General features: G+C 43.5%; 1 protein-coding gene across 2 annotated transcripts; it reads left to right on the top strand.

Annotated features, from left to right (window-relative positions):
* Window positions 1–5,851: 5,851 nt before the first annotated feature.
* On the top strand, window positions 5,852–17,815 carry LOC144772282 (uncharacterized). 2 transcript variants are annotated; one of them, XM_078656513.1, is made up of 4 exons: window positions 5,860–5,942; window positions 8,967–9,063; window positions 11,619–11,657; window positions 12,128–17,815. In XM_078656513.1, the coding sequence occupies exon 4, from the start codon at window positions 13,161–13,163 to the stop codon at window positions 15,636–15,638; it is 2,478 nt and encodes an 825-aa protein (XP_078512639.1). In that variant the 5' UTR covers window positions 5,860–5,942; window positions 8,967–9,063; window positions 11,619–11,657; window positions 12,128–13,160; the 3' UTR covers window positions 15,639–17,815. The 2 variants fall into 2 exon arrangements, with proteins under 2 accessions (XP_078512640.1, XP_078512639.1); XM_078656514.1 differs by lacking the exon at window positions 8,967–9,063 and having other exon boundaries at window positions 5,852–5,942.
* The last annotated feature ends 8,746 nt before the right edge of the window (window positions 17,816–26,561 follow it).

The following is a 26,561-nucleotide window of genomic DNA, read 5'->3' on the forward strand; positions in this document are numbered from 1 at the left end:
GAGGAAAAACAGAATGAGACAAAGCAGACACAGAGGCAGTATCAGAAGGAATATCGGAAAAGGTAGTCAATACAGGAGGCAAAGTCGTAGGAAGTAAAGGCGGAGCAGGTAGCAAAGTCGGTGGCCCTTGAGGAGGCTGCGCCATAGCAGTAGGAGCCAACTGAAGAGGAGCTGGCGGCTGTGGAAGAACCTGAGGCAAAACAACCGGAGGTTGCGCAACTAAAGGTTGCGGAGGTGCTGTAGCACTCTGCATATAAGGGGGTGGCGAACTTAACAAATGTGACATTAGAGGATATTTCTCAAGTTCCTTCACTGTATCTTGCTGAAGAAGCGGCAGAACTGGATAGCATTTATCAATCGCCATTTTACGTTGCCTGTGCAACTGCTCACTCGCTCGTTCTTCTTCATTATCTTTAAACTGTATCGCAGCCTGCATTATCGAGATACCCTTCTCTCTTTTATTTCTCTTCGCTAATTTAATTTTCCTCTGTTTGGCTTCCTTTCGCCATAGGCGGAAAGAGTCAAACATCGCCGGCCGGGCTTTCTTCTTGAAGAGTCCAATCTCTAGATTATCTAAAATCACGGTGTCGTAGCTACCATATTGGGGCCACTTTAAGACACCGTCCTTCCTAGTGTAACGGATCCACACCTCATTATACGTGATGGGACCCACGCCGTGCTTCACATAGAGCTCATAAGTTGGAGTTCCAATTGGAGGAACCGGACACAAATCCTCTAATTGGGAATCCCTATTTTGACCACAACAAAACAATTTTCCAAGTCTGCTAAGACTAGGCATCTTCGCTCACTAGTCTAGCTTCAAACTTCAAGGGAATATCAAATACGATAGTCTCGTGAATACACGAATCCCTCGGCTTTGGTACTTGCAAGCTCCAAATCAAAGATCCCAAGGGGATACCAAAACTAAGGACTGGGAGACGCTCCACTCATACTTAACTGAGGTATCGATGACGTCACCAGAAGACCCGTCTATCGTCTTGCCCTACAAATCGTCTAAGGGCTCAAGACAGGGCGACAGTCAGGGCAGCAGTCCCTCTTAGCCGTCGGAAAGCGGGGAACCTCGCAGCAAAGACTTTCAGACCACGACGACATACAGGGGTCGATGAAGTGGCTGGCCCTCCTCCAGAATTTCACAACGAAGCTCCTCATGATCTTCAGGCTTTGGACCAGTACCGCTGAAGTCCCCCCACGTTGGGCGCCAAATGAAGAACCGGGTTTTCAGAACCCAGCGGCGCCAGGGAAAACAGCCCGAAGTCTCCGGATTCCCCTGCCTCGGCCTACAAAGACACGGGACTCTTCTTGGTGGCGTCAAAGATCAAATTTATTGGCTACAGCCAGTAACAGAGGTCCACGAAGTACAATGACGTATATTCGTAGGAGACTGATCAACTTTACAAAGCCAGTCAACCCTTTTTATACCAAATATTCTGCTTCAGGCAAACATTACTGTAAACATTCCTCATTTACAGTAAACCAATCTCATGTGTACACGACAAAAGCACTACATGACGAACCCACATTTCATTGTCCAACCCACCATCAATTATTGGTCGAACCCAACATTCTTCATCAGAAGAGTCAAAAGGGACCCATAATAAAACCGGGAACATCCCCATCGTAAACAGGCCATAAAGAAAGGAGCAGAGACAGGTGCGAGTAAGATAAGACATAGTTGTGTGCAATAAAGGGGTTTATGGTGTCCTGTGCCTTGATCGTTAATCTTGATCGGCTACTGGGAAAAGAACTGGTCTAACCAGTTGGCCTCAGGCAACGGAGTCAGTTTGCCCAGGTCACACAAGAGTCAGCTAAAGATGTACTTGTCCCAAGGACTTGTTCGGCCGCAGTCATCGGCCTATGTGAGGGCAACCCCAAAATGGCTGCCGTTCACAAAATGGACCCCGAGGGTTCAGAACGGAATCCCATATTTCATAGTGAATTCATCACTCGAACATGGCGAAAACACTCGCACATACTATACTCGCCATTCTCGGTCTGCTGATACCAAAATCGTCACGATACGACGACCTTTATTGAATGGGTCCAGAATTTCAGAACCTCATCCTCAGTGTCTGTGGTGTCATTGTGGTTAGTTGTTGCTTAGATTTATACCTTCTCTCACTAGATGCTGCTGTTTTATGAGTGCAGGGTCAAGACTGATTTGCATATGGCTGGGTCCAAACTGGAATGGCATGGTGAGCAAAAAAATGATGGCTTAAGGCCCAGATCTCTGTACTGGGGTGAATATATGACATTGTTCTGCATTCTGTCCATCAATTGTTGTTTTTGCATTTGTCACCCTGAGTGGCAAGGGTATGCCCAGACGTGGGTCCTGTGCTCTCCATGCCACTGGAGTCAAGCTATCCTGGTTGATAAGGGCTGAAAGCCCGAAACCAGTCGGTAGTTAGCAATAGATTTTCTAGGTGATAGTTTTAATTGCACTGTATGCACCGGTCAGAAGGTGCTTCATTCCCATAAAGTACTTGACATTTCTGTAAGTATTCTGAGTTTTGTTTGATGATCTCTCAGCTCTCAATTTCTGATTCAATTTCAGATTCTTTTGGTATTATGTTTTAATGATCTTTAAATACAAGCAGCAAACATAGTCTGAAGTGGGTGATCTATGAATCCGACAAGTCATCAGTTATAGCCTAATACATACTTACAAAATGTAATAGTTCTAAATCAGATACACTAATTGTCTGCAAGGGTACTCTCTGTGCTTTTTGAGACCACATTTTTTTTGTTGCTTTTGCCAATGTGTGTTATAATGGTGAGGGCCCGGCAACTCCCACACCAATAAGGTTGTACAAAAACCATGCTAAAACAAGTCACACATTGACAAAACTAATTGAGTGGGGCGATATGCCTTCCGTCTAGTTTGCGTTATGTAATCCTGGCGCAAGGTATTTTAGTGATATTTACTCTCTAAAGCAAATCAGGATTTTCATTGAAAGGTTGGGCAAAGTGATAAAAAGTAGCACTATGTTCTACTTTGCATCAAGGGGTCTTCCATAGGTGAATAATGGGTGTTTTCTTGCATCCACCCATGAGTATTGATGCACATACTTCTCTATTAGCAGTTTTAGAAAATTATTTAAACCAAAACATCAAGCTTCCTTGAAGCAGGTGTGACGGAGGAGAAACATTTCAGTTTGTCCATACTTTACAAACTTTGCCTGTGTGCAGAGGATACAGCAGACATACAAAGTGGGTAAAATAGTAAAACATAGTTTTTAACCTATTCTTGATAGAATGCACACCCTCATGCACCATGGTGCACAAGTGTGTGTTGGCGAATGGCAGCCTCAAATGCACCAGCCCTGGGTGGGAGGAAAAGCAGCACCATATCATGGTAGAAATAACACCGTTTTTTCACACTCCCCTTCACGTGATGCAGTGCTGCATTTTTGGTGCTGCATCGCGTTAAAAGTTTGCACATTTCTCCCTTAGGTTTTAGTTTTCAGACTCTTCCAGATATATCCTTCAAGCCAGTTGGAAAGGCGTACGTTGACAGCACATTTATAAGTTGAAATATATGGTATGCCATCTTTATCCGTTGCATATTTATGCACATCTATGAGGTCAGCGTGCCATTGATGATTAAGGACCCGATTTATAATTTGGCGGAGGGGTTTTTACTCCCTCAGGGCAACAGAGTAAATTACTGCTTCCCTACTATCCACATTTAGAAATGACCACCAATCATGTGGTGATTTTTAGGCATTGGCAACAACTGAAGTTACAGCAGGTCCTGCCAATGCTTTTTAAAGTTTGATGCATGGCTCCATCAAAATTACAGAGTCGCCCGTCAAACGTATGTTTTTATTTTCAAAGAAAATTATTTATTGAAAAATATATATATTTATTTTAAATTGTCTACAAGGCATTCAACAGTTTTCACCGCCCCTAACCGCAAGGGTTTTCTTGGCTTGATGGGCAGTGAAAACTGACCTGTATGTCTGGTAGGACATACAGGTCAACCGCCCACATTCCTTACTCGATCAGGTCATCAGAGGGGTTTAACCATGCCGGAGATGGAGTGGTCTCCACTGCGGTTACATCAATGGACCTCCTACATTTAAATCATTATCTTGGCCATAATCATATCCTTAGCCTCAAGATATAAATCAGTACCGTAGTCCTGTTCAGAGTGTAGAATTTCTTTGAAAGCATTTCCATGCACTGTTAACTAATGTATGAGCATCTTTTCCTGATAAACCACTCCACTTCATGTTTTTTTTGTTGTGAGTTTAGCTTTCCTTGTAAAATGTGTCTACCCCTCCAAAACTACTAATCCACAAGAGGTTGTAATAAACGCCTTGGAAAAGCGTCTGCATCCTGTCATTTCTTAAATACAAAACATGCCCACTATCCTAAATCATCAGTCTTTCCTAACTTAATTTTTTGTGGTATCAGGAAATAAAGATACTGGGATATTTTAAGTAGAATCAAAAACGTATTTGTTTGATTATGAATAAACATGTATGTTTTAAACTTCATGTCGTATTGTAACATACAATGCTTAAAATGAAAATGCACATATGCATGTATGGCACTGAGACAAAAAATAATCCATTTAACTCAACGCTGTCAAAAACTCGTGGCACTTAAGCGCTTTGTTGGTTTTAATTGTTGTTATTAGAATTATTCTTTTTACCTTCTTCACACACCCCTCAAGAAGACTTGACAAAATAAATGTCAGGACATATTCATTAGCTGAAAAATAGTTTTTTATTCAGAGTTATTCCTTGTGTGCAGAATGCACATAATACAGCTGTTGATGCAGTTGTCCAGCTCATCCTTGGGGCTCAAGGAGATTCTTCCAGCTCATCCTTGGGTCTCAAGAACAGTTAATGCGTTTTAACGCTGCAAAAGCCTGACAGTTTCTGCCTTAGCTTGTTTTCGATCTCATCAACTATTTCACATTACTTGCTATGGCACAGAGAAGTCCACCGAAACTGTGCCTTGGGTGCTGGCACATTTGTTCTGATAAGAAAGTAACATCTGGCTTCTAGGCTTTTAATGCTAACTGTACACTGGTCTCCACCACGTGCTGATATATATTTTCCTGCAATAGAAAAAAATACATCAATGACAGCAGCTACAAATGTATTCATGTTTTCATTTACTACTTTATAAAATACCAGAGGCTACATTTTTAGACCTTTATAAAGATAATTGATCTTCAATAATACTTCCTACTCAAATTATGTTTCATTATGAAACAAATGTCCTCATTGTCCGACTTGTACATGCTTGCCACTTTCTCTGATGGGCTCCATACTCCTTTAAAGCGCAGTCATACCTGTCCAATCTTCTTAAAACATTCAGCAGGTTCAGCCATCTCTTTCACACTGTGAACGACTCTCACAGCTTCCATAATTGTAAAGGGGTGGAGCTTGAACAATAGGTTTTGTATCAACTTTTCCTGATAATCAGCACCCATCCATTATAGAGCCATGATTCATTTGTCTGAAGTTAATAATTTCACAACCATCACAGTGGTCACTCCCTGACCTTAGGCACAATTTTGTGGTTGTTGCTAGCACAGTCTGAAGAGTACAGAGCCCCTTTTTACGATTGTATCTGCTTACTTACAGTTTCACTTTTAATGAGAAATGGAACATTTTTCTGTCATGAGTAGGAGAGGTATGAAAGCTTTGCAAAGGGTGTAGAACTTCCATAGTCGTGCGAGCGGCTTCATCCCCCATTGCACATGTCTTTGCTGCTAAAACAAACATCAACCTGCTATATCTACCCGCCTCATTATCATTGATTTAAATGCCACTAAATGTGCATTGGATAAGGTTGAAATATACTTACTTTTCGTATTCCAGGTTCACATGGTCCTTCACTATCCAGTGATTTCTATATGTCATGTATACATTACTGTTCTAGAATCCAGATACATACTATTACTGGTAAGTTACTTACTTGTTTACTAACTATTTCTTGAGTTCTGCATCTCACTCTTCCTGTTCAACGTATTCATAGTCATTGTTCCACCTTGTTCTCTCATGGCCGTCTGTAGCTTCAGCAGATTTTTTTCCTCTATTTTTGAGGCACTGCCTGGGGACTTTTTCTCTGTGGCTGTCTCGGGTGTCTTTTAGCTGCAGCTCTGACTCCTCTACACAGTCTGGGTGCTATATTGAGCACACCTTTAATGCTGGCATTGTAACATTCAGTGCTGGCTCCTGGTTTTCCTTTGTATTGTCAAGTAGTATGTGCACATTTGTGGCTACCTTCATCATTATGGTCATAGACTCTCCTAGAGGTCTGGTGTTTACACTATTACAAGCCATTCTTAAAGAGGTCTAAAGTGTTTACTTTCTTATTTATAAAGTTAGAATTTCACACTTGCATCTATGGTGACCATACTTGTCATGCAGAGATCTGTGTAGAAAACATTGTTCACGGTTTACAATCGTATGTATAGATACTTGGATTAATGCACCTAGGGTAATGTGGTCAATGTTTACCTTTTGTTTCACAAGTTGTAATTCAAGAGGAATACTCCCTCCCCATAGTTTACTCATAGAATGAGCTCCAAGTCACCAAATTCCTACGATACTTAAAACATGTGTTTATAAAATGCACTGGCATCCGAAGACCTCCTCAAATTCCTCCTAGCCCGAGACTTGTGCAAGAGCTTACAATGTGAGCATTGTTTTGCAAAAGGACACAGCCGGTACTACAGCGATCAGGTAATTCTAAAACATAAAAATACTTTTCAGTGCTGTTAATCCCCTTTTAAAGACTGTGCCATGGACACCGCAAGATATTTACGGATCAGGGCTGTAGCTCCAATGTCTCTGCTTGTCAATTGATTTGAAAAGCGACAACACCCATTATTTGCACCCCTGCTGTAAAAGGAACAAATATACATACACAGACTACATCATTTAGTGTTTCAGGCCAGTTCTTGCATACACAACACAGGTAAACTGGACGTCCTGAGAAAGAAGGTGCTCTCAGTCCCCACCCCAGTACCAAGGCCATCCTTTGCCACTAGATTTAGAAGCGTCATCCATCATTAGCACTGACTGATACAGCCATTGTTTTTGTTTTAAATGTATTTTATTTGCATTTCAAAACAAACGTAACATAACAGTCAAACAATTAAATAATTGCACAGATATTTGCACGGTCACAATTCCCTAACCCAAGTGGGGAATGAATAGTTCCACTCTGTTCAGAATGGAGAATCTGTATCGCAATAAGACTGGGGGCGAAGGGGTTGAGCACCATCTTAGCGGTCCATAATCTCCATTAGCACGGCTCTGTCCCTGTCTCTACTCTGGGCCCAGCTGGTCACCCATGCAGTCCGGTATCCCAATCACCCCAAATGTTCCCTCCCAATCTCCCCAAATGTTCTCAGATTTCATCTCAACACCCTTTCACTTGTATACCAGCTTTTCCTTGGCACAGTATATGTTCACTTCCCTTTCCCAGTTCCGCACCTGCGGGTTAGTTGGGTTCCCCCATAGCCATGCAATCTCCCTTTTTGCCAGCAGGAAGTCCAAGTTAACCAGCAATTGTTTTTATAAGAGGAGACATCCGAGTTCTGCCATATCCCCAGCAAGCCTAGGGCTGCCTGTCTGTCAGCGGGTGCACCTGTGGTGCTTTCCAGCCTCTCAGTAACTCCCTCCCTGAAAGGGCGTAGCTTGGAGCAAGCCCATATGGTATGTATGAATGTACCCTCCTGGATGTAGGTGCGCAGGCATGTGTTGACACTGGCCCTCCATATTTTGTGTAAAAATGACTTACTGTAAAAGCTTCTTTGTTGTATTTGCAGCTGAATCAGCTAAAAATGTGCCTGAATCTCTACTGCACACTAGTTCCCACACATCAGTTTGCCAACGGGACCTCAATCAATCGCGCTCCGTTTGCATGTCAGTCAGTAAAGTATATCTATGGGACATTGCCTTTGTGGTCTTGTGGAAGTTCAGCAACCTCCTCTCCAGCAGTAATTCCCTCTAGTTTCCTCCCCAGATGGTATCTGTGCTTTCAGTGTGTGGCTCAGTTGTCCCTTTTTAAATACCTGTGTGGGTGCCCTGTCATACTGGATCCGTAGATGTGCAAAAGGTACATTACCATTTGCATCCACACATCTTCCAAGGTGGAGAGGCTGATGTTGCCTCATTTTGTTAACCCTGGTAATGTAGTCACCCAGCCCAGTCTTGTGCCCAGCCACAGTGGGGTCTTTGAAGTCAATCTCTTCTCCCGTTTCATTTCACTTGGTTATCTATGCCGCGTAGTTGCAATGTTGCATGGGGGCCTCAGCTAAGCGTTCTCCACTGTGCAGTGCATGCAGATAGCCCCTCATGCCCAGCCAGACAATCCAGTATGAAGGCGGGATACTCTAGCGGTACGTATCCCATTTGTTGACAACACTGATCTGTGCCACTTCAGCCAAGCCTAGTATTTGCATATGTTAGATAGTGCTATACCCCATCATAGGTAGACCGTTGGTTTGTTTGGAGTGCTATTCGTGGCGGGCTATCTAGCCAGAATAGGGATCTCAGAAGCCTATTTATTGCAAGGAAGAAAGTGTTGGGCAAGGCACATGTGCTATTCTTCAGTATAAAGGTGAATCCAACAGTGGTAGTGCCCTCCAGTGTTTTACATCTTTGTCTAGCTTACTAATCAGTGGGATCAGGTTATCCTCATAGTGGGTATCATCTTTGTTTGAGATCCACAGACCCAGGTATTTAAAGCTCTGGGTGGCAACATTTAATGGCATGGGGGGGCCTCGGCTTTCCAGCCGCCCATCAGAACTATTAGGGAATTCTCCCAGATTATCCCAAAGCCGGAGAAGTTTCCATAAATAGTGCCAATATCACCTATATGCAACAAAAAAAATCCGGGTTTGCTAGGTGCAATATTGAGAGGGACGGTTTATTTGGTGAAACCGTTACTGACTCGTACTTATGTTACTTTCACAGGTACATGTACTCGTGTATCCTATCTGTGGATGTAATATCTACGTGGTGGATGCCTCAGATGTTACACATAGAGAAGACTTAACGGGCAAGAAGTGAGGTGAGGAGATATACGTGTCTTTAGTAAACTGTGAACAATGCAGATTACAGTCATAGCTGATGGAAGGTGAAATAAGATTGTTGAAATTTCCTAAGGGTACTTAAACGAATTATATTTGTTCATGATGAGTTGGACTTGAATTAGTGATTTTTTGACTGTGCCATGGTTTAATTGTACTTCACTTTTATTTATCACTTAGACTGATCAGGATAGCATACTTCTATTCTAGGTAACTTCTTACTTGTCTCAAAATTGGAATACAAAGACTAATTGTCTAGATAATGATTCAAGTAACACCATCTTTTCTTATACTGTGTTGTTTTGGGCACGTTTGGGTCAATTTATATCTTTCAAATTTAATTTCCACTTGGGTGGATTTCTCATTTTATACTGATTTTTCGGTAGCCTCTCTATCTGATCTTACGTTATACCACATTCCCTCTCGGTGAATTTGGTGATGGATAATCAAGTTACCAGTTTGTTTACTGGTGGTTGTATATAATACTTGTATTTTGGGTTGCAGCCCTGATGAAGTCAAATGATGCAAAGATTAGCATCAGACGAAACACGTGTTGGCTGTGGCTGTATGGCAACTAAAGGATTTGCTTGAAGAATAAACCATTAAAGACTTTGGAATACCTTATAATTGGAACTGTGGATTTCGTCCTATTACGGATTTGTTCTGTTACAAGAAAGACATTACTCCTGCACTTGAGTTGAACTTTTCCTTATACTTCTTTGGCAAAATAATGCTGTGTTATTTTCAGTTGCAGAGCTCAGGGAGATATCTCCTTTAATTTGTATGACTCAAGAATGTTTTCTGAGTTTTTGGGGATTGCATGGTAACCTATCCCTTTCTTCCTTGGAGTTCGCTTTATACACGAATCACATTTGATATACTCTTTTACCATTGCTGTGCGCCTGACCTCTGGCCTGGTTGCCATACCTTTGAATCTAAAGACTAGCATATGATGGGTATGAACGGTTTTGAGGGTTTTGTACAGTGTGACATCAAGCAATTAAACTTCCTTTTAATGCACAGTATAATGAATGTGCCATTGCATTGTTTCCCAGTTGAGGGATCTTGTATCCTAACCTTAAAACAGTGTCTGCCACTCGATGCTCATTGCAGTACTGCTAGTTTTACCTTTGCTTTTTATGCTTCTGGCCCAAAGGTTTTGTGTCTGTAAATCACTGCCTGTTGCCATCTGAGCTGTTGCGATTTATCTCACAGCACGTCTTGGAGGGTTGCATCTTGAACCTCATATCAGCCCCTGCATTTTAGGATATGTTTGGTTTGTGATTGGAGATAGTTATGTCAGTGCTGCTGAGTCTGCAGGTTACTATTCAAATGTAGTATGCTGCCCTTTGGTCTTGTATGGTGATCAGTGTCTGTGGTGTCATTGTGGTTAGTTGTTTCTTGGATTCATACCTTCTCTCACTAGCTGCTGCTGTTTTATGAGTGCAAAAAGAACAATTGATGGACAGAATGCAGAGCAATGTCATACATTCACCCCAGTACAGAGGTGTGGACCTAAATCCATACATTTTTTGCTCACCATGCCATTCCAGTTTGGACCCAGCCATATACAAATCAGTCTTGACCCTGCGCCTAATGGGAACAGTCCAGCCCGAACTGCCAGGCCAGGATATCGTTTTTTTGCTCACCCTTCCATTCCAGTTTGGACCCAACCATATGCAAATCAGTCTTGACCATGTGCCCAATGGGAACAGTCCAGCCCGAACTGCCAGGCCTGGGCTCAGCCATATGCAAATCAGTCTTGACCCTGCACCCAATGGGAACAGTCCAGCCTGAACTGCCAGGCCAGGGCATGCTCACTGTACCACTGGGTTCAAGCTAGCCTGGCTGATGACGGCTGATTAGCCAGAAACCGGTCCCAGGATGCTTGTTTCCAGTCCAGGGAAGACATGGCTTGGCAGTTCGACTGGACTGTTCCCATGAGGCACAGGGTCAGACTGATTTGCATATGGCCATGTCTGAACAGGGGTGGCGGAGTGAGCTAAAGAATGATGATGGATTAAACCCAGATCAGTTGACTGGTGGTGAGTCCTTGCAATGTTCAACACTCCGTGCATCATCCCCTCTGGTATTGCTGTTTTATGAGTAGCATTACTTAGACTTGTAGGTTGAGTTAGGAGAAGTCCGTAGAAAGCAATAGATTTTCTAGGTGATAATTTTAGTTGCACTGAATGCACCAGTTAGAAGGTGCTTGGTACGAGACATTCTGTAGGTATTCTGAGTTTTCTTTGGTGATCTCTAACCTCTCAATTTCTGGTGCACTGACAGATTTCTTTTTAAATACAATCAGGAAACAAAGTAGGAAGTGGGTGATCTACGAACCCGACGAGTCATCGGTTACAGCCTAATACATACTTACAAAGTGTAATAGGTCTACAATCAGTTACACTGATTGTATACAAGTGTACTCTATAGAAAGACTGACAAGTACATAATTGAGCTCTGTTGTGTTTCAGGAAGGCAACATTTCGTATGCATACATCACCTTAGACAGCATTTTGTTTTATCTTCCCAGGTGCTGATTCCGTTTAGGGGCATTTCCTGTGCGCTTCATGTGAGTTTTTCCAGCAACTCTCCATTGAGCAGCAGCTTTTAAGCCACTTGCTGAGCCTGATCATTGATTTTCATTGTGACACTATTTTTTAAGCTCTGAACATGATGAGGTGAAATGTATTAATTGACAGTCTTGCTGTACCATAGGACTTAAGCCAGAACTCACTGACCCAAGCCAACTCTGTCATTTCTATTATGCATGGTTGCTTATGTTACTATTCAGATCCAGGTGAACTCTGGTACATACTGGGCTGTTCATTTTGGAGCAGGATCAAAGCTGATTTCCATAAGAATGATTATTGTCTATAGTGGCACAGTGAGCTAAAAAGATAGACTAGATTTCTATCTAGAGTAATAACCAGTGGCTGGAATTTATTCATGTTAATTTTTTGACATTTCATCTGAGACATAGTGTACACTTTGCTGCTTATAGATTTCGATATTACAAGTATTCTTGTATCCCTCCAATAGGAGATTCCTGAACACATAATAAGACGAAGAGTAATGAAGAAAATATGACAATTCTGGAAAGCTATCTGCAACTCAAGAAGAACCAGAAATGATGCCAAACAGTAATTCGAAATAGAACAACTTAGTAGGAGACAGAGACTCTCGTACACAAACAGACAAATCCTGCAAGAATATCAAGTGCAATCCGGCTGCTTCAAGAGGCTGAGGACATCCGTGCTGCTGGACTCTAAAGAATGAATTAAATTAAAATCACAAAAATTAAACTGGCAGAATACAATCATTATTAAAATATGCTAGATACCACCCTTTATCTTAGATAATTATCAGGTAGTTACAACAATGCTAGCCTCCCTAACATGATAATATAAAGGCTGTGATGTTAGTACATCATAAACACTGTTTGGCTGCCCCTACAATCCGTACATTATTCTAGAACATAAAGACTTGGTAATGTTTTTTTTTCTGCATGTGTGTATTTTATGAATACTGTGCAGGAAATAGACTATTTAGATAAGCTGTGAGTTTGCAGTTCTACTCGAAAGTTCTTAACACAGGTTGAAGACACAGCTCCTTATAGGAAGAACATGCATATGTTATCAGTCGTGCAAGAAATCCAGTAACTATTCAACATTATTATTAAGAACAGACAGACTGCAAATACTACACATATCTAGTGACTATTCAAATATAGTAAGTGGTTAAGGAACCACAATGGTCAGTCAGCAAACACATTAATATGATTTATGCCAAAATATAGCCAATACTTGAACTCTAACCCCAAAGTAAAATACATACAAAGGAAGTCAAGCTCCAGATTCTCCTCAGTGCTACTCTACGCACAGGGAAAAACCCATGAGGGCACAGTTAATGTGGCAATAGTGTTCATCAGCAATTCACAACTAAGAGTTCATTAAGAAAGAGAAGAAACAACATAAAGGTTCTATGTTTATGAGAATTTTTTGTCATTCATCATTCCTACACTGACACCAGTAACAACTCAACAGAAAACTTATTTTAGTGTAATGAATGTAAGATGACCTTTAATGAGTCATCAACTCTGTGGAGCAAATATTGCACACATAAAGCAGAAAACACAGACACAGGCAGTGAAAATGGAAAGAGCTTTAGTCACACAACAAACCTAAAGATCCATCAACCAACACACACAAGGGAAAAACCATACACATGTAGTGAATGTGGTAAGGGGTTTACTTGTGCATCAGAGCTAACCATCCATCTGCGATGGCACACAGGAGAAAAGCCATACACTTGCCAAGAATGTGGAAAGAGCTTTAGCAATTCCTCTCATCTAATGAGACACCACCTCACACACACAGGGGAAAAACTACACACATGCAGTGAATGTGGAAAGAGCTTTACTTGCGCATCACGCCTAGCAATCCATCTGCTAAGGCATACAGGAGAAAAACCATACACTTGCTGCGAATGCGGAAGGCACTTTAGTAGCTTTACGATTCTAAAAAACCACCAGAAAACACACACAGGAGAAAAACCATACCCATGCAGTGAATGTGGAAAGAGGTTTACTGTAACATCACTCTTAGCAGACCATGTGCGATTGCATACAGGAGAAAAACCATACACTTGCAGTGAATGTGGAAAGAGCTTTCGTACATCTGCAAACCTAAAGAGCCACCAGCGAACACACACCGGGGAAAAACCATACAGATGCAGCGACTGTGGAAAGTGCTTTACTGAAGCAAAAGCTTTAAAGATCCACAAGCGAATACACACAGGAGAAAAACCTTACACTTGCAGTGAATGTGGAAAGAGCTTTCGTACATCGCCAAATCTAAAGAGCCACCAGCTAACACACACCGGGGAAAAACCATACAGATGCAGTGAATGTGGAAAGAGTTTTACTTACGCATCAAATGTAAGGAGACACCAGCGAATGCACACAGGGGAAAAACCTCACATTTGCAGTGAATGTGGAAAGAGCTTTAGTAGATCTACACATCTAAAGACCCACCAACTAACACACAATGGAGAAAAACCATACACATGCAGTGAATGTGGAAAGGGCTTCACTGGGGCAACAAACCTAGCAGTCCATCTCCGATGGCATACAGGGGAAAAACCATACACATGCAGTGAATGTGGAAAGAGCTTTTGTAGCTCTACCAAGCTAAAACATCACCAGCTAACACACACAGGAGAAAAACCATACCCATGCAGTGAAAATGGAAAGAGCTTTAGTCACACAGCAGACCTAAAGATCCATCAACCAACACACACAGGGGAAAAACCACACACATGCAGTGAATGTGGTAAGGGGTTTACTTGTGCATCAGAGCTAACCCTCCATCTGCGATGGCACACAGGAGAAAAACCATACACTTGCCAAGAATGTGGAAAGAGCTTTAGTACATCCTCAACTCTAAAGAGGCACCACCTCACACACACAAGGGAAAAACTACACACATGCAGTGAATGTGGAAAGAGCTTTACTTGCGCATCACACCTAGCAATCCATCTGCTAAGGCATACAGGAGAAAAACCATACACATGCAGTGAATGTGGAAAGAGCTTTACTGAAGCATCACACCTAACAATCCATCTGCAAAGGCATACAGGAGAAAAACCATACACTTGCTGCGAATGCGGAAGGCGCTTTAGTAGCTTTACGATTCTAAAAAACCACCAGAAAACACACACAGGAGAAAAACCATACCCATGCAGTGAATGTGGAAAGAGGTTTACTGTAACATCACTCTTAGCAGACCATGTGCGATTGCATACAGGAGAAAAACCATACACTTGCAGTGAATGTGGAAAGAGCTTTCGTACATCTGCAAATCTAAAGAGCCACCAGCCAACACACACCGGGGAAAAACCATACACATGCAGCGACTGTGGAAAGTGCTTTACTGAAGCAAAAGCTTTAAAGATCCACAAGCGAATACACACAGGAGAAAAACCTTACACTTGCAGTGAATGTGGAAAGAGCTTTCGTACATCGCCAAATCTAAAGAGCCACCAGCTAACACACACCGGGGAAAAACCATACAGGTGCAGTGAATGTGGAAAGAGTTTTACTTACGCATCAAATGTAAGGAGACACCAGCGAATGCACACAGGGGAAAAACCTCACATTTGCAGTGAATGTGGAAAGAGCTTTAGTAGATCTACACATCTAAAGACCCACCAACTAACACACACTGGAGAAAAACCATACACATGCAGTGAATGTGGAAAGGGCTTCACTGGGGCAACAAACCTAGCAGTCCATCTCCGACGGCATACAGGGGAAAAACCATACACATGCAGTGAATGTGGAAAGAGCTTTAATACAACATCAGACCTAAATATTCATCTGCGACGGCATACAGGAGAAAAACCTTACACTTGCAGCGAATGTGGAAAGAGCTTTACTGAAGCAAAAGCTTTAAAGATCCACCAGCGAATACACACAGGAGAAAAGCCTTACACTTGCAGTGAATGTGAAAAGAGCTTTAGTAGATCCTCACATCTAAAGATCCACCAGTGAACACACACAAAGGAAAAACCATACACATGCAAGGAATGTGGAATGAGCTTTACGCGTTTACCAACCATGAAGGTCCATCAGCGCATGCATACAGGAAAAACCACACACACGGAGTAAATCTGGAAATTTCTTCACTTGAGCATCAATCCTGACCATACATCTGCAAAGGTATGTAGCAGAGAAACCATGCACTTGCAGTGATTGTGAATGTGGAAAGAATTTTGTAAATCCATGTATCCAAAGAGCCACCATCTAACATGCAGGGGAAATAAACATACAAATGCAGAGGACATGGAAAGAGATTTACACACGCCTCAGACCTAACCATCCAGCTGTGATGGCATACAGAAGAAAAAGCATAGAAATACAGTGAATGTTGGAAGAGCTTTAGTAAATCCATACATCTTAAGAGTCAGCAGCTAACATAGAAATTGAAAAAACACACGCAGTGGATGTGGAAAGAGCTTTACTCAAGCATACGTCCTAACCATCTATCTGTGAAGACATCCAGAAGAATACCCATACAAATGCTTTGGAGGTGGAATGGGCTTTGCTAGCTCAACATACCTAAAACGCCACCAGCAATCACAAACATGAAAAACAATATAACATTTGTAGGATATCTCAGTTATTCATAAAATATAAGACGCCTCCTGCAAACCCACAGATGTAGTTAGTGAGGGAAGAACTTGCATGATTTATTATGCCTAGTGGTCAATTAGTGAGCACACAAAGTGTAAATAACATTGGGTGTGGGAAGAGCTTCCATGTTTTTTCCATCTATATATGCATCGGCAAGTTTACACACAGAAATCTCTTACAGAAGCATCGGATAGGGTGTGTTTCAGTCTTTCATTAAATTATAAGTCGCTGTCAGCAATACATCTAAGAACATAATTTTGGCTACAGTAAATGTGGGAGGTTTCATTTACTTTTCAGCATTCAGAGTTATAAGGTTTTTGGAGAAACTATGTCTAGACCTTTCCGATGTCAGGTGAGGTTCAATATTGCGCTTTCTAGCTTTGGAAAAACTCAATATGTTGAAACTACCCTCCGCTGTGGAAGGTGTCTTTTACATGCTGTAAGGAGAGATAGCTCTTTGATCTTGTTACTCAATGTATTGGTAACCTTTGACATTGTTGACCATGGGGCACATTTTTTCTATTCCATTCATGTACATGGGGATGGCGGAGGCCTTAATGAATTATGTAAACATTACGTTACAAGTATATTTCAGTGTATAACCTTTGTTATTTTTGTAGGATTATAATAGGTAACCATGTTGTATGGTCCTACATTTCCATCATGGTGTTCTGATCATATCATAAACCACAAGACCAAAGACTGTGGTTTGTAAATATCACCAGATCCTTTGGATGGCGATGTAGGGTCATGTCATAAAAGTGAGCCAGTTTGTATTTTTTATTTTACAGGATTATTTTGTGGCAGTTGGGTTAAATGTATTGTTTTTCAAATGGGAATGTTTACTTAAAACTGTAAGTGATGTCTGGTTAAGGGTGAGATTGTTAATGCTGTTCTCCTGATTCATTCATTAAAATGAGAACAGCCAGGTATGAGTTTTTATCATTGGAATATTACATCAACAAAATGCAATAGTAAAGCTTTGCAGGCTGGTTTGAGGCTGTCCACTTGCTGGTTTGATGCTGTCCACTTGCTAATGAAACCCATATTTCATAGGAAACCATGAAATGCCTCCAGAACCCCATGGGGTCAGTATAAGAGCATATTACACGATAACCTGCTATGTGTTTGTCTTCTATTATAGTGTGATGTAATTTCATTGCTCGGATCTGGGAATTCTGTATGATTGTAAATAGAAGAGTACAATGTGTTGAGGATAGGATACACCTATCTCTTTTATGTATATTTTTCTTTTTTTTAAGAATAAGGATGTGTAGGGTGATCAGATGTCACCATTTGGCAAGAACTTGTCAAGTCTTAGACTTTCTTTTAACAATCATTTTATACAGTCTGTCAGTTTGTATTGAAAATGAAACATTATTATAATACCTACAATGCACAAATAAAAGAATGACCTTTCGAGCAGCATCTCCTTGCCATTGACTCATCTGACCATCCTCATGGTGTCCCACTAAGTATATTTAATAAAAAATAATGATTCTGAATGCATTTTTTAAATAAAAAAAATATTTAACAGTTAGTAATCTTGTCACATCTGTAAACAACAATATAGATTAGAAATGTTTTCTCTTGTGCACAGATGACATTTTGTCGTCTTTGAGCTTTATTGGGCAATACTGTTAAAATGATTTTATGTTAATACATTTTGTCTTATTAAACAGCAATTTTAACTTTCATGGTACTCTGACTGTAGGGCACACTCTGTCACAAGAATGTTCTCGGGGACATAAATGCATTTCTTTTGTTTCTAATAAACTCCAGGAGAAGCAGTGTGTGCTTCCTGGTTCAACAGATTGAACTGTAACAAACCCACATGGGAATGAGGAAGTAAATGAAACTTCTTCTAAGAAAAGCAGAATATGTTATGGAAAGATGTAGATAATGTATACCACTTGCCAAGCACTCAATTTCAATTCAATTTCAACTCTTTTTTCTTTGAAAAATGCAAAACTAAATATGGAAGTGTGCATCATGCACCCCATGTACTTCCATGCTGACTTTATACAGTCTCCTGTAGTTGATATTGATTTCTACGTGTCAAATGAGGGTCGAGTATTGAGCTCTTGCTAACTCTGCCACACTGTAGAGCTAGACTTTGTGTGGAAGGCGACTCTGTGGAAGCCCAATATAATGTACAAATACTTACTTTTTGTTTCATTGTATTTATTTGATTAAGAAGGCTATGCTTTACAGCAAATATTACATGGTGATTTTGTTTCTGAAAAATGGCCTTTGAAGCTAATGCTAAATGTTAAAAAGTCCTTTTTATGTAAATAATTAAAACAGTATGTATGTTGATGCACATAATGTAATATGGTGTGTATGTTGGAAGGGAAAATGTATTTTGAGTAGGGAAATCTTAACTCCGTCATCCATCAGCAAAGTTAATAAGTAGCAGACTGTATTCAGCAGCTTTGCATTGAATGATTTGTCATGTTGTGGATTAGTTATTGGCCAATTTATTTAGCTTTAACGAAAGCACAAGGGGTTACGTTTGTGCAGAGGGTGGTGCCAGAGAACTGCTGCCACCGGTGGCCACTCTGCACTAAACACCTGCGGACCAAGTCTAAAATTCACCTCCATCCTACAGCTAACATGCTAAAAAAAATCAAACAACAGCATACCGAAACAGTGTGTCGTCTGCTGATTCTGGAGAGCAGTAAATCTGTTGCCTGGACTGGCATGTGGGCCTGGACCACTGCTGCCCCAATGTGACTGGTGCGTGCTGAGGTCAGAGAGGGTACTTGGCGTGACCACCTTGCTGACCAATTGAAGGTGGGAGATTAAAGGCATGCGAACACAGCTACAAAAAGCCAACGAGGGAGACCTATGTTATCACTGGTGCCCATTCTGTCCAAGTCATTGAGAGCCCCAATTCATGCTACATATCGCAAAACAAGATTCTGAAGTCAGCGGATTCGTATCTGTTTGCACCTTGCAAGTGCTAATGAGTATATGTACCTACTTTGCCTGCAGAGTAACAGCTCATTGTTGGGCCTGTGTCCTCACCGCTGAGGCTAGGGTAGGAGGTCCGACTTTGGGCCACAGGGGTTATTATATGCCTAGGCGAAAGCAAGATCAAACTATTGAACTACTGTTGCCGCACTCTTGGGTTTTGTGTTTCGCATCAATAGCAATTAAGAGCCTCAAGTCCTAGCTATTAGTGGCTCAGTTCTTAAACGGAATAACTGCACCTTTATAATTTCGTTTGTCACTTTTTAAATAAACTGACCTACCTTTTCGCCGCCTCCCCGTTCCACCACCGACACTAGGCCGGATTGTAGTGGAGGGAGGACGGCATCTACCTTTCACCCACCGGAAGTGAGTAGACTTCCGGTGCGCACGGGCCACAGGTCATACGGCAAGGACAAAAAGAACACGTCCTCCCCTACGCGCAGCGGACGCGCGCAGCGGGCGCACCGGTGGCGCACCGAAGGTGCGCCAAAGGTAAGCCCGTCCGCGCCTCGAACGGGCCCGGGGCCACACCCCTTAGTCCAATCATACAATGTACAAGGGAATCCTTATTAGGGATTAATTCCGGCCCAATTAGTTGCACACAGACACTAATATGACAAACTGGGTAGGACCATGGAGCTGCAAGATATGCAAAAACAGGTTCTGGCCAAACATAAACACCCAGGTACTCAGGCAAATGAAAGGCCTACGATGCGGGCTTATCAACGTGAGGTCTATGGACAAGCATGCCCTACAAATCTTCGACCTAATAACAGAAAGGGAGCTGGACTGCCTTTTCATGACAGAGACATGCCTGACACCAAACAGTAACCCGGATGTCACAAACTCCCTCCCCCTGGATACCTCATTTCCAGAGAGGATAGACTGGACCAGAGGGGGGGGAATCGCGATTGTCTATCGGGATACACTCAACTGCCTGACTTTTATGATCCCAGGCCTTAAAGGCGCTGAAAATATGGGCTTCGTAATAAAGGTACATGACTCCTTTACTTTTACGGGAGCACTAGTATACCGTCCACCTGGGACACATACAGAGTTTACAGAAAGCATCGGAAAAGCTGTTAGTGACCTAGCCCTTAAATCAGCAAATTTTACAATCCTGGGAGACGCCAATATTCCTTTAGACTCCCCCACGGACCAGGCTGCAATATGTTTCAGGGACACGATGAATGTTTTAGGCCTAACTCAACTTACAACTATCACTACACACAAGGTGGGTCATATCCTTGATTGCATCTACTCAAACTTAGAGACACTCAAGGCTAAAACACCCCAAGTACTAACATGGACAGATCACAGCTTGATTCCTTTTGACCTCTCAGTGATGGCTAACAAAACTATAAATAACTTGGGTAGGAAGTCCGGACTCCCCCAGGGGGAACCATGTTGGAAAAATATGATAGGACAGTCGGAGTTTCTTACCACAGCAGCAGGTTCCAGACCAACCCCTACGGGAGATCCCATTAGGGACAGTCAGTCTTTCAGGGAGTGGATAAATGCTCTAAGTTCAGAAAACAGCTACGCTGCACCGAGGCCAGGTGCCAGAAAGAAGCAGAGGCCTTCTGCCCCCTGGTTCTCTTCAGCCCTAAAAGAAGAGCAAAGGAAGGTTAGGGCATTAGAGCGGATGTGGCGCCTAAATTATGTGGAATCTGATCAGATCAACTATAAAGCCGCCCGCCGCCACTATCATGGGATGATAAAAACGGCTAAAAAAGAACACTTTACGGAGGCTATAATAAAAAGTAATAATAAACCGAAAGAGAGATATCCCCCCTCTCAGAATCTATGTAATACAATAGCGGACTTCTTTGAGGATAAAATTCAAAAGCTCACTCAGGATTTCCCTCATCCTCTGCCTCAAGAGGAGCCATCAAAAAACAGAGCTGGCACGATGACGGCCCCCAGGTCCTCCTTTCAACCGGTTAGTCTAGTGGAATCCCGGACAGAAATCCTAAAGATCAAATCAGGGTCGCCTTTTGACCCCTGCCCTCCGTTTGTCCTCCACACAATGGTGGAGATTGCCAACCCCATCATAAACAGCATCATCAACTCTTCGCTCAACCTAGGATCAGTCCCTCAAGAATGGAAACTTGCAGCAGTGAAGCTACTGCAGAAAAAACAAATACCAGACCCTACAACTCTGACAAATCTGCGACCCATCTCCCTGCTTCCTATCTTCTGCAAACTAACAGAAAAATCTGTTAATAAGCAGCTTACTGCATTCTTGGAGGCTAAAAACATCTGGCACCCTAACCAAGCGGGTTTCAGGGCTCAGCACTCGACGGGGTCAGCACTAATCTTCACCTCCAAAACATTAAGAGCCGCAATGGACCGGGGAAAGAAAGCAGTATTGGTACTCTTAGACCTGTCCGCGGCGTTCGATGCGGTCTCCCACACAATCTTGGTGGACCGTCTAGCCGCGGCAGGAATAGCCGGAAATGTGCTTGGCTGGCTGAAAAGCTTCCTAGCAAATAGGCTACAAGTGGTCACCCTAGGTCATTTTAGATCAGAAGAAAAGCGACTCAGCTCAGGAGTGCCGCAGGGCTCCTGCCTGAGCCCGACACTCTTTAATATATATATGGCCCCCCTGATTGCTCTCATATCATCCTTCAATATAAATACCATCTTGTATGCGGATGATACGCAGCTCATCCTGGTAATGGAGGATGACACCTGTGAGGCTGAAATGAAGCTTAAAAATTGCCTCAAAGCCACGTTCCAATGGATGAATTTGAACCACCTCAAATGCAACTCTGGGAAAACTGATTTCTTACCATTTGGAAAAGGGAATATGTTCAACCCCACGTTATGGTGGCCGGAGGACGCCATTGTCCCTCCAAACACTGCCCTTTCAGTCCGAAACTTAGGGATCAGATTTGATTCCTCTCTGAACTTTAAACAACAAGCTGTGGCCGTAGCAGGAATCTGCTTTGGCATCATAAAGGGGCTCAGAAAATTCTTCGACCTTATACCATTCCCGTCATGGAAAATGGTTGCAGTAGCACTCATAACATCACGCCTCGACTACTGCAACAGCCTATATGCAGGGATAAATAGGACGGTCTGCCATAAACTGCAAATGGTGCAACATGCAGCGGCGAGACTGGTGCTGGGATGGAACAGGAGGACGTCAGCCACAGCAGCAATGGACATCTTACATTGGCTGCCAATCCACAAACGAGTTCTTTTTAAAATCCTCCTAATCACCTTTAGGGCCTTCCATGTAAACGGACCTAGCTACATTCAGAACATGTTCCTACACTACACTCCTTCGTGTTGTCTGAGATCCCAAAAAGCCAACCTCCTCACCATCCCCAAATTCAGACTGAAAACGAGAGGAGGAAAGGCCTTGGCAGTTTTGGGCTCCAAAGATTGGAACATACTTTACTTTCAAAGCTTTATTCGAGCAATATACTCATAGAAGCACAGCATACATTAAGAAAATACAAGACATAAAATTGACCCTTTTATACATTCAATAATAAAAACCGTTGTGCAAGCTTTGACAGGGAAGGAATAAAAAAAGTTAAATACACATTTACTCAATAATCAATATACATTAGAAGAGATAGCCCTCCGTCTGATGGACCATGCCCACCCCAGGTATTTTGCTGTTCCCACAACAATTGGCAAATCAGTGGAGGTACAAATAATTCTTAGCGCCTCAACACCACTAGGTGTCCCTAAGTTCCTACAGACGGGAACTAGCCATACTCTTCGAGGGGTTGCGTATGCCTTACAAAGGAATAAAAAGTGGCCTATGCTTTCCTTGGCTGCACCACACACCGGGCAGCACAAATTGGTCGTACGCCTCCACCTGCCCATCAAAGATCTCAGGGGGAGAGAACCAGATCTTAACTGGAACATTAGCTTCCTGTCTCCTGGGACGGTAATACTGTCCCAGTATAATTCTAACAATGGACACTGTTTAATTTCCAAGAAGCGCCCCCCCATCGTGTCAGATCTCGTTCTGCTCCAGAGTCTGCCATCAATCCTATCCCAATATAAACTTTTGATGGTGCTTTTACTGGGAAAAACTTCCCCAGAGGGATTATTCCAGAGGTTGGAGAGACCAAGTTCACCTAAAGCAGTCCTGAGGTGTTTAAGCCATGTTATTTTATGGAAAACATCTGCTTTGATAATTGCAAGGAATCCATCGGCATAATGCCGTATCTCTGGGGTGGTCCAAAGGCGTCGCCAATAAAGAATTGGGCGCAATCTTACTCGGTCACTGACTGGTCTTCTCCCAAGATCAAGACCAAGCGGGATTAGTGGGGTACTCTGGGGGAGTCCCGTTATACCCCTAATAAACCTGTTCTCTGATGTCTGCAAGGGAAGAACCTTGTCAAAGCCCCATAGTTCCGCCCCGTACAGGGCAGACCCAATGGCCTTTGCATCATAAACTGCCAGGACTGCTTTGATAGGTTTAGTTTTTGATTTTTTGTGTTCAACCCTTAATGCTCCCGCGATCTGTTGATGTTTCAGGACCGCCTTTTCTATATGGTAGGACCACTTTAGATTATTGGTGATCTGGACCCCAAGGTAAGTAAATACACTGACCACCTCTAACTCGCAATTATTCAAAAGTATTTGTGGGCGGGCTCTACGCTTAGGCGAGAAAGTCATCAGCTTGGTCTTACCCACATTCACTTCCAAGCCGTGTTCCCCCGCAAAAGTGGTCAAAGATATGTAGGGCGCGCTGCAGGCCACCCGGTGTTTTGGAGAGAATTAATGTGTCGTCGGCGAACATCAGGATCGGGACCCTGAGGCCCGCCAACGAGGGTGCATCGACACAGGCATCCAACATCCGAGCCACAATTCCGTTAATAAATAACGAAAAGAGCAAGGGGGCCATTGCACATCCCTGGCGAATACCACGTTCAACGGGGAAGTCGGCGGAAGATTCACCGTTCGTGCCCCATTGGACCGTGGCAAAATTAGCCTTGTGCAGCCGCATAATTAGGGTAAGTAACTCGGCTGGGAGGCCAACTTCACTCAGGACTGCCCAAAGCTTTCCCCTTGGGACCAGGTCGAAGGCAGCCCGCAAGTCGACAAAAGCGACATACAGGCTGCCCTCGCCAAGCACCACCGTTCCCCATTGGAGTAAGGCAAACCGAAACACCTGGTCAACCGTACTTGTGGCCCGCCTAAAACCGGCCTGGTAAGGGCACAATGCGCTGTTCTCTTCGACCCAATCCATTAGCTTGTTTACCACCATTCTCCCCACCACTTTTTGAATGGTGGCAATCAAGCTTATCGGCCTATAGTTAGCCGGGAGGGACCTATCCCCTTTTTATAAATGGGTATAATGATCGCCCCCTTCCATACTTCCGGGACCTCAGCTCCTTTGGCAATAGAATTTCCCAAGAGGGCGACATACCTGGCCCACCGACCCATGTCGTTTTTAAAGACGTCAGACGGTATCCCGTCAAGACCCCGGGCCCTTCCCCCTTGGGCAGCACATATTGCAGCTTCAGATTCTTTAAAGGAGAATACATTTCCAGTTGAAAATACCACTGGAATCGTTTTCACAAACCCAACCTCCTTAGACTCTGCATATTGGGGTTTAAAGTATTCCACCCAAGCACCCTCGGCAACATTGTTATCAGGTTTATTCGGAGTGCCACCTCTACCCCACTTTAATAATCTCCAAAATAACCTGGAGTCCTTGACCCCTGACGCTTCCTTTAACTCAGCCCAATACTCTTCATCCCATGTTTTTTTCGCTAGTAATATACTAGCCTTAGAAGGACTGCCCTCGGGGGAGCGGGAGGCTTTCCTGTTTGTGCCTTGGGGTCATTGTGCTGTCCCTCACCTTCCTCGCACTCCTCAACCCAGCGACCCTCTGTCCCCGCCATCGCCGCTGCTGCCAGGACACCGCAGCGCGGCTGCCGGGGCAGGGGACTACATCCCCCAGGATCCCTAGCGGCTGGACGCCGCCTCCAGTAACCAGGGAGCGCCCGGAGGCGCTTGAAAAGGACTGCCCTCGGGGGAGCGGGAGGCTTTCCTGTTTGTGCCTTGGGGTCATTGTGCTGTCCCTCACCTGCCTCGCACTCCTCAACCCAGCGACCCTCTGTCCCCGCCATCGCCGCTGCTGCCAGGACACCGCAGCGCGGCCGCCGGGGCAGGGGACTACATCCCCCAGGATCCCTAGCGGCTGGACGCCGCCTCCAGTAACCAGGGAGCGCCCGGAGGCGCTTGAAAAGAAGGACTGCCCTCCGCGTCGCGGGATCGCGCGCGGGTCCGCGCCGGGCTAAGCCCGAGACAAGGGCGGGGCCATCTGCGGCCATCAGAGGCCAGAGGAGGCCGGGTCGGGACACCCCCCTTAGTTCCTGATTCAAAGGTACTGTTACCCATTGACTATCTCCGGTTCCTCTAGGAGGCCCCTTCCAAGGTTCTCCACATAGTACTAAACTTCCTTATTGGTGATAGCTCCAACGCTATGTCCTGCAAAGCGGACCTTATAAATCTCACCCCCCAGGGTGATCCGCATAGGGCAAAACTGGATACGTACTTTAAGCGTGTTATACTGCCCATTGCAAATGATTTAGATAGATTAGAACGATCCCCGGTTCTAGACAGCTCCTCTGCTCTGGGTTCTCCGCCTCAGACTGCTAATATAGCCCCGGCAATATCATTACTGGATGAACTTAATCTATTGTGCAAATCCTCTTACGCCCCTTTGGTTACAGAAAAAGCTCCAATTTCCTCATTATCTATGCCTAATTATGGGTCTAGCTGCACTTTTCAATTAACTCACACTCCACAGGTAACGCCCCACTTAATAGAACCAACAGCAAACTTTCCACCGGTAATCCCCAACCAGGTGCTCTCTGCAAAAAGGAAGAGAGATGAGGCTATATACACGGGCAGTCAGGCCAAATTACATCGTAATCCACCTTCATGCAAAACTCTCAACACTGCGACTTCGAAAACACCTACCCAGGCCTTCCCATTCTCGGAGCTTGAAACTATGATGAAGTCAATCATAACTCAGTTGATGGATAAAATAACTAGCCTAGAGGACAGGCTTAGGGGTGTCGAGGAAGCTATAAAAGTCAATTCAGTAGTTACTAAATCTATGGGAGGACCCGTTCTATCACAGCATCCAGCCCCTAGAGATACGCCAATTTCCACCACACAAAGCACGCTCCCCAGTATACCACCACTTGCCCCACACATGAAAGCTGTAAATACCCCTAAAATCGCTAAAGCCGCTAGGCCATCACAATTTTCTTACCTTAGGGCTGGGCAGAATAAAGACAAGTCATTTCATAAAAGAAT

This window comes from Lissotriton helveticus, chromosome 8 (assembly GCF_964261635.1).
Source record: "Lissotriton helveticus chromosome 8, aLisHel1.1, whole genome shotgun sequence".
Taxonomy (NCBI): domain Eukaryota; kingdom Metazoa; phylum Chordata; class Amphibia; order Caudata; family Salamandridae; genus Lissotriton; species Lissotriton helveticus.

Bases quoted from the DNA above. Each gene is read 5' to 3' on its own strand.
- LOC144772282 (XM_078656514.1), top strand. From the start codon at position 13,161: ATGACCTTTAATGAGTCATCAACTCTGTGGAGCAAATATTGCACACAT.